This window comes from Gracilinanus agilis, chromosome 4, assembly GCF_016433145.1.
Source record: "Gracilinanus agilis isolate LMUSP501 chromosome 4, AgileGrace, whole genome shotgun sequence".
NCBI lineage: Eukaryota > Metazoa > Chordata > Mammalia > Didelphimorphia > Didelphidae > Gracilinanus > Gracilinanus agilis.
Genome location: NC_058133.1, coordinates 256,856,724 through 256,869,505, shown reverse-complemented (window position 1 = coordinate 256,869,505; position 12,782 = coordinate 256,856,724). Strand labels below are relative to the sequence as shown.

At 39.4% G+C, this 12,782-nt stretch overlaps 1 protein-coding gene across 1 annotated transcript in view; it reads right to left on the bottom strand.

The window, feature by feature from the left end:
- Positions 1-9,234: 9,234 nt before the first annotated feature.
- LST1 (leukocyte specific transcript 1) overlaps positions 9,235-12,782 on the bottom strand; it is a 9,445-nt gene continuing 5,897 nt past the window's right edge. The window contains exons 2-4 of the mRNA XM_044675261.1: positions 11,801-11,896; positions 9,748-9,770; positions 9,235-9,571 (exon numbers count right to left, since the gene is read on the bottom strand). Of these exons, the coding sequence (XP_044531196.1) occupies positions 9,434-9,571; positions 9,748-9,770; positions 11,801-11,896 (257 nt within the window). The 3' untranslated portion in view covers positions 9,235-9,433. The remainder of the gene's footprint in view (positions 9,572-9,747; positions 9,771-11,800; positions 11,897-12,782) is intronic.

Sequence of the window (12,782 nt, the reverse complement as noted above, 5' to 3'; positions counted from 1 at the left end):
CAGCCAGACCCACACAATCTCTGGCTCACTCAAATCATCCTGTACAAAGTTATAGTCTCCCTGTTTAGAAGACCCAGCTGATACCACCCAGGCCCTCAAAAACAAGCCTCTTACTACCCTATTAGCCTAAGTAGCCACATCTATTATTCTTATACAACATGTGTTACTTAACTGCCTCTAATACATGGTTTTCTAAGTTAATATGTGGCTTCAGGGATCCTTATATAATTAGTAGGCCCAATTTTTATTTGAATTTGATGCTATTGCCCCTTAGTATGGCTTCTGACATCTTGGTTCAACTGGAATTGCTCTCTCCAAAGTTATTAACAACCTCTTAATTTCCAAATCTAATGACATTTTGTCAATCCTTGTCCTTCTTGATCTGTTTGCAGCTTTTGACACTGTTGTTCAATACCTTCTTCCCCTTGATAGTCTCTTCTCTCTAGGTTTTTGTGATCTCACTTCTCTCTTGCTTCTCATTCTGTTTGTCTCATTATTCCTTATTCTCCTTTGCTGATCTTCATCCAGGTCATGCCGGTTAGTCATGGGTTTCCCCCAGAAGGCTCCTTTCTTTTTCCCTCACCTTGTAACTTCCAGGTTCACATTTCCAACTGCCTTTTGGACATCTTCAACTGTTCTACAAAATGACTAATATGGAAAAAATGTTCTACATGATTGTGTATGCAAAATCTATATCAGGTTGTACATGCAAAATCTATGCCAGATTCTCAGGAAGTGGGGAAGGGGAGAAGAGGAAGGCAGGGAGGAAGATAATTTGGAACTCAAAAAAGAAAATGTTAAAATTTGTTTTTACATGCCATTGGGGAAAAAATAAAATATTATTAATAGACTGGGGGAAAAGACAGTGGTGCCACAAAAATCCAGAGAGCAAAGAGTATTAAGTACATTGTGCTCCTAATAATAGCAGATAGATGAATTTTTTTCATAATTTAACATTACCTGATTCTGTATCACCAGATATACTTAGAAGAGTAATATAGTAAATGTAGAAGCTGCATGTGAGGATAACATTTTGTGGTGTGTGAGTATTTAAAATGTAAATTATCAATGTAAAAATTTTAAAACTAAATGTCAAATTTCACCTTTTAAAAATATTTTTCTTATTAAAAGAATAATCAGAAAAAAAAGAAATACCTCTGTCTTCGTTCACAAAATTAATATTTGCTTAAATTAATATTTGCTTAAGTCACTCTGTTTTTTACCACTACTACCAATGAGTATGTATATTTCCACATACAAAGAATAGAAAAGAGAGGATTATATACATAATTGCAATCTCCATTACAAAGAACATACTCTTTCTAAGAAGCACATAATAAATTCATCATGTTGGTTTTAAAATTTCTTGACTGTGTCTCCCTTTGAACCTACTTCTGTTTTCTTCTGTCATTTAAAATGATTAAATGACACTCTTTCCCTTAACCTTTAAAAAATGTATCTCTGGCCCCCTTTATCTGCTCCCCAAAAGTTTCCTCTAGCAATTGTGGGGGGGAGGGAAGGTCCTCCTTTATGACAAATAAGCATAGTCCAGCAAAATGAACTCACATGAGTCATGTCTGAAGTATGTCTCATCCTGAATCATCCATCAGGTGGGTAAGTTACATGCTTCATCATTAGTCCTCATGGTGACCTAACAATTTTTTTACCTCTCAATGAATTATTTCTCTGGGCCCAGGATGAAAACAAGTGAAAGAGATAAGTAGGACAAGCAGAGGAACAAGTTATAACCTCTTAATACTTTTCCAATTATTTTATATGTTTTAGACTAATTTCAACAACTAGATTCAAAGCTTCCTGAGCACAGGGATAATGTAATCTGTATTGTCCCATTTCTCACAATGCCTAGAACAACTTCAAGGTGAACAAAATGTTCATTCACTTCTATCAAATCCAATTTGACAATCCTATATTAAAGCACTTACTATATGTCAGGCATTGTTGAGATCTTACTATTTTCCAGGCATTGTTAAGATTTACTAAGCTGGCACTATTTACCAGACATTGTTGCTGGGATCCAAAGCCAAAAGAGAGGTACTTCATGCTTAGATGATTTGTTCTGATGGTATAAAATGTATATAATGTGTAGCTCTGACATTTAACATTTCCTTTTTTCTGCTGTCTCTTGCGCAGTTCTTGAAATATCTTATCTAGCCTGGAAACCTTTCCCTGAGTGAGATTGGAGAATCTACTCTTTGGAGAATTTAGGGGACAGTGATGGTCTGGAAGTGAGAGGATAGAAGGCATTTTCTAGGACTGAGTAGCATGTGGTGAGGTTTAGGAGCCAGTCATAGCCTTATATGGCATTCCTGCTGGGGCAGAGTCCTGCCTTGTATTACTTCAAAAGGATAAAGAAGCCACATCCTGTAAAGAGCCTGGTTAAAGGTGAGCAAAGAGAAGTCAGGTTTTTGGAAATGAGATGATAGAATGCTGGTAAAAGGGAGATGAGAGGAAGAGCAAAATATCTAGGTATTTGACCGTGCAGCCTCTGCCCTTCCTCTTAAGAACCTTTTGTTTGCTCATCAACATTCATTTTTGTCATTGTTGTTCAGTCATTTTTCTACCTTTGATTCCTCTTGACCACATTTGGGTTTTCTTGGCAAAGATACTGTAGTGTTTTGCCATTTCCTTCTGCATCTCCTTTTAAAAATGAGGAAACTAAGGCAGACAGAATTAAGTGACTTTCCCAGGGACACACAGCCAGGAAGTATCTGAGGCCAGATTTGAACTCAGGAAGATGAATCTTCCTATATCCAGGTTAGGCACTGTGTCATGTAGCTGCTCCTAATGAATATTCATGCCTAATATGTGCCAGGCATGGTATTAGTGCTGAGGATACAAATGCCAAATGAAATAATCCCTACTCTTAAATAGTTTACTTTCTAACATGAAAGAAAGGAGAAACAAATTATCAAAGGAAATATATACAGACTACTGTAAGGTTAAAATTAATGGTTAGACAATGATTATATGAAATTATGTGGTCGCCAGTATTTATTATATCTTGAGTCAGAAATTCATTTACAAATAGAGAGGAAACAATAAAGAAGAGAAATTTGAGGGGGATAGAGAAGTTATCTATCCTATCAACCTAAATGTTTTGTTCTGTGTCTGCTTAATCCAGGCAGAGATTAATTAGCTCTCAACCAGGAAGTCTGGTAATGAGTAACGTGGCCTCCTCCAAGATGGAAGCTAGTCTCTCCAGAAGCTAGGAAAGGGGTCAGCCTTTTACTCACCCAATGAAGTAATCCAAGAGTCAGAGTCCAAGTAGAAGCCGAGCTCCAAGCCCACAATCCAAGCCATAGTCTCCAAGGAAGGTCCCTCTAAGACTAAGTCTATTTCCAGAAGACAATCTCTTCAGACTATCTTCTCAAATATAATCTGCCCTGAAGGAGTTTAGGGTTTGCTTTTTTTTGGTGAATCCTTGTCCCTTCCCCTCTTCACAGGGGCCAATCACAGTTTCCAAATTGTCTAGCACTGCCCAGGGGGCAGTGTCTGTAGGATTTCCCACCTTCTGAAGGTTAAGTTCTTCTCAAAGATTTACTGATTCTTGGCTGATTGAATAAAAAATGTTCACAGTTTCCTGATTTGATTGAATTCTAAGGGTGTGAATTCTCTAATTACCTTGCTATCTTCTCACCTAGTACTAAGTAGGGTGTTTAATCTTTTGTTAATTCAATTCAAAAGTATACAAGGGGGAATTAATCCTGTCTTCAGTCTGGTGAAGTACTAAGTAGGGATACTTAAATTAGTGTTAACTCAGGATAGACAATAGAGTAAAAAATTCTTTTTCACACTATTTAGAGAGAATAAATATAAAGTAGTTAAATGCAAGGTAGTTTGGCTAGGAAGGCAATAATAGGTGGGGGAATAAGGAAAGACTTTCTGAATAAGATGGTTCTTGAGTTTTGTCTTAAAGAAAGGAAGGAATTCTATGAGATAGAAGTGAGGAAGGAGTGCATGCCAGATGTAGAGGATAGCCAGTGCCAATATTCAAAGTTTGAAAATGAAATATCCTGCATGATAAGGTCAATATGAGTGGATTATTTTGTGAGAGAGGGGGAATAATGTCCAATGAACCTTAAAAGAGAGACTGGGACTTGGTTGTATTGAATTTTAAAAACTAAACATAGTTTATACCCCAAAGGTAGTGGGGAGTCATTGGAGTTTATTGAGTGGGGTAGTGACATAGTTAGATCTGTGTTTTTCCCTGTAACCACTCTCTACTTCCATATCACACAGTAGGAGTCCTCTACTTTCTGAGGCAGATTGTTTATCTTTTGAGCAGCCCCAATTATAAATGTAGCTGGTATAGATTGGAGCACTTCCCATGGAACTGGGAATGCCCTCTAGCCCCTTTCTGTGGAACATGTATGCTGGGCCCTTACTAAAGGATATGTATGAATGTCTAGCTCCATAATCCAATCCATAATCCAATGGCTACATTAGGTAGTTTTTTCTTATACTAAATCTAATCTGCTTTTCTGCATCTTCTACCTCCTCCAACCCAGTCACTCCAAACTTTCCTTTTTAGAAATTGAGGTGTTCTAGCAGATTGGTCAATATGACAGAAAAGGAAAGCAATAAATGTTGGAGAGGATGTAGCAAAATTGGGACACTACCCACCCTTACCACTCTTTCACCTATGAGACAATACACCAAAAGTTAAGGGTTTAAAAAAAAATTGGGACACTAATACACTGTTGGTGGAGTTGTGAATTGGTCCAACCATTCTGGAAGGCAATTTGGAAATATGCCCAAAGGGCATATTTAAAATGCTTGTCTTTTGATCCAGCCATACCACTGTTGGGTTAATACCCCAAAGAGATAATAAGAAAAAAGACTTGTATAAAAATATTTATAGCCATGCTCTTTGTGGTGGCAAAAAAATCAGAAAATGAGGGGGTGTCCATTGATTGGGAAATGACTGAATAAATTGTTGTATCTGATGGTGATGGAATATTATTGTGCAGAAAGGAATAAAGAACTGGAGGAATTCCATGTGAACTGGAAAGACCTCCAGGAATTGATGTAGAGCAAAAGGAGCAGAACTAGAACACTGTACACAGAGACTGATACACCATGGCACAATCAAATGTAATGGACTTCTCTACTAGCAGCAATGCAGTGATCCAGGACAATTCAGAGGTACTTATGAGAAAGAACACTATCCACATCCAGAGAAAGAACTGTGGAAACCTAAATGCAGAAGAAAAATATGTGATTGATCACGAAGTGTAATAGGAATATGATTAGGGTTTTGATGTTAAAAGATCACTCTATTGCAGATATGAATAACACGGAAATAGATTTTGAAAAATGATAAATGTATAACCCAGTGGAACTGCTTGTCAGATTCAGGAGGGGAGATCATGAATCATGTAATCATGGAAAAATATTCTAAATTTAAAAAAAAGGAAAAAAAAAGAAATTGAGGTGTCCTTGCTTCCTAAGATCTTACCTTGCAGTGCCTAAATCTGTCTCTGAAATTGAACACCCTAAAGCTGAGGTCGGCAACCTTTTTGGCCGTGAGAGCCATAAACGCCACATTTTTTAAAATGTAATTTTGTGAGAGCCGTACAGCGCTCACAGTGCACGCTCCTGTAACAGCACCTGAAAAAAATTGACTTTATGGCTCCTGCAGAAAGAGCCATATCTGGCCCTCAAAAGAGCCAGATATGGCTTGAGAGCAATACATTGCCGACCCCTGCCCTAAAGTGTTTGTGGCCCTTGGCATGTAGTATATTGCTAGTATGAGCTACATGCTATAATGGAAAGCTGAGCCATCCTACCATCCAGTGAAGAGTAGAGTTGGTCACTGAGAAACTGGTCAACCTTTTCCTAGATAAAAGTTCACCTGTCAATTCCTCCACTTCTCACTCCCTTCAACATAGCATGGAAACTTCTTTACTTCCTTCTCTCTGCCTGCCTAGGTGAGGAAATGGTTCCCTGAACAGAACAGGGGAGCTTTATGAAAGGGTGAGAAATGTCTAATTGCCCAAAGGAAATAAGGATCAGGAAAAGGAAGGTCAAGGTGCCTACAGGCCAGATACCTAGGCTCAGAAGAGGAATAGGAAACACCTCGTGATGAGAAATAGGAATGGAAATGGTGCTCCTTCTCTTCTCCCAGTCTCCCAGGCCAGGATTTTTTGCTATTTGCTGTTGCTGTTCATTCTCCTCTCTCCTCTCATGCCCTTTACCTTCTTTTGAATTTTTCTACTTCCTGACTGGGTTTCCAGGACATCACCTGCTGTTTCATGATACTCCTCTAAAAATGAAAGGTCAGAACATAATCCATTTAAGCCTTTTTCCTGACCAGGAAACTTAGTTTTCTCTAAACAGGAGGAAGAACTGGAAGAGAAAGAGTTATTAATAACTCAACAAATTAAGTGGATGCTCTGTCATCTAAAGAAAGAAATAGGTTACTATAATTAGTTAGAATGGTAGTTAATTAGTGGAGTTAATTACAAATAAACATAAAGTTTCAATAAGAATTAGGGTTCTGAAATTAAATGAAAGGGCTTAATTCATAATGTTCACTAATATTTAATTAATGGTTTTAGCTGTAGAACTTAACCATTGGAGCAAATTAATTAGTGGTATTTCTCAATCATATAGATTAATTAATGTTGTTCATTGGTAAAAAAATTAGTGAGATTTGCTTACTAGTATTGGACTTTGCTGAAGGCCTTAAACAGAGTCAGTTAAATAGGTTTGTTAAGAAGACCAAATGAACTGGTCAGCTTGAGCTTCTCTAAAACAAACAAACAAACAAACAAACAAACAAAAAACACCCAAGGGCAGCTAGGTGGCTTAATGGATTGAAAACCAGACCTGGAGCTGGGAAGTCCTGGGTTCAAATGTGACTTCAGACATTTCCTTGCTGTGTGATATTGGGCAAGTCACTTAACCCCAATTGCCTAGTCCTTACTGTTTTTCTGCCTTAGAACTGAAACTTAGTATTTATTCCAAGACAAAAGGTAAAGTTGGTGTGTGTGTGTGTGTGTGTGTGTGTGTGTGTGTGTGTGTGTGTGTTTAATCCTTAACTTCTGCCTCAAAATCAATACTAGATATTTGAACCCAGAACTTCTCAGCTACAAGACTAATTCTCAATCCCCTGAGCCACAGCCCCCTTGGGTTTTAAAAACAAAAAACAAAAACTACCCAGATAGGTTAACCATTGAAAGTGGTTAAAGAATAATGGGTGTGGAGAAAGAATTGTTTCTTATTCAAATGAGCCGTATTAAGAAACTGGAAAAAAGCTAAAACCTTCAGTTACTTAATCATATAGCTTCTCTCCACTAAACAGTCTCACTCCTGGGGTTTGAAAATCTTTTCTGTATCCTTTCTCCTTGGAAGAGGAAAGCTTCCTTCCTGTCAGATTTCTTTGTCTATCTCCCAGGTTCCTGTTCTCATTTGGTCTTCCAAACTCTCAGGATCCAGGTTCGGAAGGGTGGCTCTGTTTTGTCCAACATCAGTTTGAAGGATCCTCCCATTGGCTTTGCCACCTGGTACTGGAATGTGGTCACCCCAGAAAGTCAAGAGCCACCTTGTCTGCTCTAATCAAACCCAATTCCTCTTGGACCAGAGAGCTGAACAGGGATATTGGACATCAGAGTCTCTGATGCTGGACTATACTTGTATAGAGTGGAATTACTGGGGCCCAGGATTGGGAATGGAGAAGAACTAGGCTGGTGTTGAAGGAAGATAGGGAGCCTTCTCCCCTTCACACAGACATACAGACACAGATACAGACACACAGACAGACAAACAGACAGACATACACACACACCCTCTCTTTGACTGCAGGGAATAAGCCTTCTTAAGTCAGTCAGTCAATAATTATTTATGAAGCCTCTAATACGTGCCAGGCATTGTGCTAAACACTGAAGATACAAAGAGAAACAAAAATATATCCTCTGCCCTCTAAGAGCTCCCAATCTAATGGGGGAGACAACATGGGACAACTATGTACATTCAAGCTATATAGAATATAAGTGGTAGGTAACCTCAGAGAGAAGGAATTGCACTGAATAACCCTGTTCATTCTCTGTACTTGGAATGCAAGAACCTTCTTCTTCCCTATGTCTCCACTACGATAAGTTTTTTCAGAAATAAAAGTATTCTTTCCCCTAGACTTCTCTCCTTGACTCTTTCCCCAGATCCAGGCTCTTCTTGGTCTAAGGGATTTCCACTCTTGGGACATCCCTCTACATTTTCAGGTTGGCCTTTGTGGTGATGGGGACTACTCTGTATTACCAAGAGATGATTGAGTAAGAATGTAGATGAGTGTATAAGGAAGGTGATGGTTGAAGAAAAAGGTGGAGAGAAATAGAGATGGAAATAAGTAAGGGACTAGAGCCCTTAGTAACTTCACATCTCTCTTTTCCTGGTCACCATCACCAAAGGACACCAGGGTACCAGGACACCTCTTTGACAGTGCCATGAAAATGAGGTGTGACATCTGGAATTTCCCAAGAGAATCCCAATAAGCCTCTAGCTGCCCCATAATGAACTATTTGTGTCTTTTCCCTTTAATATTTCCAGACACTATTCTCTCTCCAGAGGTATCTGTTTTCATGCTCTCTATAAATTCCCTTCCCTCAATTTAGAGTTTAGTTGGCTGGGGGGAGAGGGATAAGGAAAACAAGTCCTAACAATGAGAAACTTGGACTCAAAGCTTTGTGTGGTAGAAAGAGCACCATAGATTTGGAATCAGAGGATCTGGGTTTGAATTCTGGCCCTGAAACACACCAACCAGCCCTGTGTCCTTGGGCTAGTCACATCATCTCCGAGACTCAATTTTCTAATTTATAAAATGAGTTTGTTGGACTAGATTATGTCTAAGGTCCTTTCAGCTCTAATATCAACCCATCTCCACCTCACCCTCAAGTAAAGCTCAAAATTTTCCTCCTTTCAGGGATCCTGGTTGCTAATTTTAAATTTATTTTATTTTTAAAACGAGACCAGATTTTTTTACTTGTCAAATTCCTCAACCTTGTTAAAATCTTGTCGTGTAGGGGTGAACTTAGAGATTGTTTTCCAGCCTTCTGAAGAGATCTGGAAACCTTGTATTTCCCCTTCTTCTCCTTTGTCCAAACCACAAACCTCCCCTCCCCACTCCAACAGAAAAGACCAGTTTGAATCTGGAAATTTCTATTTTGAATTTTGGTCCTGCAATAGACTGGGAGGCCTGAGACATTTAAAGTGGTGGGAACAAAATACTCTTTATTGGGTTAAAAACACTCCCCTGTTTTGTTGGAGTCCTGGGGAGGGTAGGAAGACTTTGAGGTCATCACCAGCCTGGAACTTGGGCCTCCCTCCCCATCTTCACTTAGCATTTTTGGTGGGTCTCATCACTATTATTGGCGTCTTCCTGGTATAAACTTCTTGGGTATGACTACTGAAGTTGCAATTACACATTACTAGACTTCTTGACACAGGCATAGTCCCCACTGGGATCATTTTGAAAAGCTTCTCCAGCTCCTTCCTTCAGCCCGGATGGAAGCCTCTGGAGAGAGGCATAATGAAGCTGCTGCTCCAAAGAGTCTTCCTAAAGGAATGGAGAAAGATGGTCAAGAGGGTGAGGAGGCAGCTCTACTGAGAACCACCCACTTCTCTCTCTCCTATTCTTCTGGTCCCTTTCTTAGTATATCCTTTCCAATCTTACCCTCATTCTCCACATCTCTAGTCCCCTTCCCCACACTCTAACAGACCCCCAGAACTCACCCTGTCCCTCTCCAGTCTCCTCACTGTAAAGAAAAGGACATAACTCAGAAAATTTTTTTTATTATATTATTGACATTTATTAAACATTTACATTGTGCTAACTGCTAGAGATACAAACAGAAAACTGAGATAGTCCCTATTTTCAAGGAGTTCTCTTGGAGACCATTCAATCCCCTCACCCTCCTATGTAGAGAAACTATATCATAAGTTGTCTATCTTGCCCCATTTCCATCCTCTGAAGAATTCTTTCCTAATCCATGCTCTCCCTGAGCTTAAAAACTTTCTCACCTAGGGTCTTTCAAGAAGTGGGGACAGTGGAAAGATCTATGGTGCTAGGGGAGGTGTAGAAAATATAAGTAAGGGTAATGGGGTCACCAGGGATATTATAAATAAACTAAGTGGTTTGTAGGAACATTCTCTGGGATTTATGAGAGACTAGACCTGGACATGAATACTTGAACAGCCAAACTGCTCCTAACTGACAAAGGACAGTTAGCCAACTGTCACTCTGGCCAGAGGCTTTGAATTCAACAGACAAGGTAACAGGATATAACTGGGTTTAATTATGAACAACTAAAAGGTGGGATAGGGATAACTACTCTAAAACCTTAAATCTAATGACATAACCGACAGGGAAAAGGGAAGACTTATTTCTACACTAATTTAGTAATCTAAACTGATAGGGCCCAAGGAGCAGTGGAGTCTCTGGGTGACTGCCTCAGACCTGGAACCTGCCAGGCTTGAGCAGCTCAGCTAGGGGCTTTGTGGCTTTGGGATTCTCACTGCAATCCACTGATGATCTCTGGATGCCAAGAGCCAAGGTAGTCTCAGGTACCAAATAGGGAGGATTTTGCTCAAAACTTCCTCCTCTTCCTTGGCACAGGACTATTGATCTTCTCACTTTGCTAGATGCCACCACTCAGGATCCCAGGGGAAGTTAGGTTACAGGATGTCCTTTTACTCTGAGTGCTCCCAGGGCTAATCACAGTTTGTGTTAACCCCCAATGGAGTCCTTCCCAGAGTCCAAGTCACTTCTTCCTGCTCCCTCATTCCATCCTGGAATTCCCAGCTCCAGCTCCTTCCTGCTAGATACATCTTAATACCTAATCAATAACTAATCTTATCTTCCTCACAACAGAGGGCAGTTAGGGAAAATGGGGTGGGGTAAATGTGTGGATAGATGCTAAAAGAATGTTTTTTAGGGTATGACCAATATGGAAATTTGTTTTGCTTAACTCTAAATATTTGTTACAAGAGTTTTGTTGTTGTCTTTTTCCTTTTTCAATAAGAAGGTTAGCAGAGAAAATAGATTTTTGTCCATTGGCAAAAAAATTAAATTATTTTTTAAAGAGGGGGTCCTAAATGGCTGGCAGGAAAAACTGGTCCCCAGAGACAGATAGCTAAAGATAGAGAGGAGAGTGAGAAAATCAAATTGATTCTGTTTTGTCATTGATTCTATTCTGTAATACTGCTGACATTTTGTATACTGCCTAAGTCATGTTTCTTTGTCTCTGAGTTAAATTTAAAAAATCAGCTTTTGTCTCCGAGTTAATGAAGTTTAGAAGTTCAGTTTTCCTGCTAGTCATTTGTGTTATCTGTTGTTTTCAAAGGGTGCAGGTGGATGCCAGGGAGTCTGGTCTGTTATCTCTGCTACATTGGCTGTCCTCCAAGAAAGTCTGGACTATTATCACTGTGAAACTAACTAGCCATGCAGTTGAACACCATCAGTGAGCTTTCTATAGAGATAAAATGGAAGGAGAAGCTGTTACTAGCCCACTTACAGTCCTGATTTCCAACTAATCATATTGTTTTCCCCATCTATGCAGCTGCCTTCTAGCTTTTGGATGCTCTTCATTTTCTCTGTAAAGATGATCTGTCTGGTCTCATTCTAGGTCTTTTGGCTTGCTGAGGAGATAAAGACCTGTTTTACTGGTAAATACTAGCTTTGCCAATAAATTGAATGTGCTCAGAATTTTGTGCCACAGTTTACCTTAATTTCAATCATAACAGGAAAGAAAGAGGAAGGTTGCCTGTGATTGGCTCCAAGGCTTACCTCTTTTTCGGAGCTGGTAAATACAGCCAGACAGAATGAGTACAAGCAGGAACAAGAGGCCCTCCACCCCTCCTATAGCCCCCAATATGTAGATTTCTACAGGAAAGAAAACAGTTTGGCAGGTATTAGTATTCCATGTCTCCCTTATATCTAAATATCAAGTTAGAGAAAATACAACTTTCATTAGAGACAGCTCACAATACCTCACTTCCTATGAGATAGTCCACCACTCACAGAGTTAGCTCATATTAGAGCTATCTCACTTCATATCTCCTCCCACTTTAGTCTTTCTCTCCCTCTTTCTTTTTGCCTCCCTCCCCTCTCTCCCTACCCCAAATTTTGTGAGACATCCTTATTACAGGAGGCTGGTATGTAGAAGAGAAGTTTTCATACTAAAGGAGAAGGGATGTGAGGCAAGAGATGTAGGGGTTGGTGAAAATAGGGGATTGCTTCATCATATGTCTTGAAGCAGAGAAAGTTTCAGTTGTAATTCAAAAGGGGGTTGTCCTTATACAGAAGCCAATCAATGCAGTAGCCTGGTGTTTGATAAACCCTCAGACCCCAGTTCTTAGTATTCATTATTTGAAAAAAACGACTGCTGGGAAAATTGGAAAGAAGTTATACCAACATTGAATAACAAGATAAATTCCAGTTGATTCTGTGACTTAGACCTAAAGGATGATATAAAGAAATTAGAAGAGTAAGAGAGAAATTGTCTTCCTAATCTATAGATAAGGAAAGTGTTCATGTCCAAATGAAGGATAGAGACAACTTCCTTCCTTCCTTTTTTCCTTCTTTCCTTCCTTCCTCCCTTCCTTCTGCCATCCCTCCCTCCCTCCTTTCCTTCCTTTCTTCCTTCCTTCTTTTCCTTCTTTCTTTCTTTCCTTCTTTGTTTCCCTTCTTTCTTTCCTTCCTTCCTTCCTTCTTTCCTTCCTTCCTTCCTTGTTTCCCTTCTTTCCTTCCTTCTTTCCTTCCTTCCTTC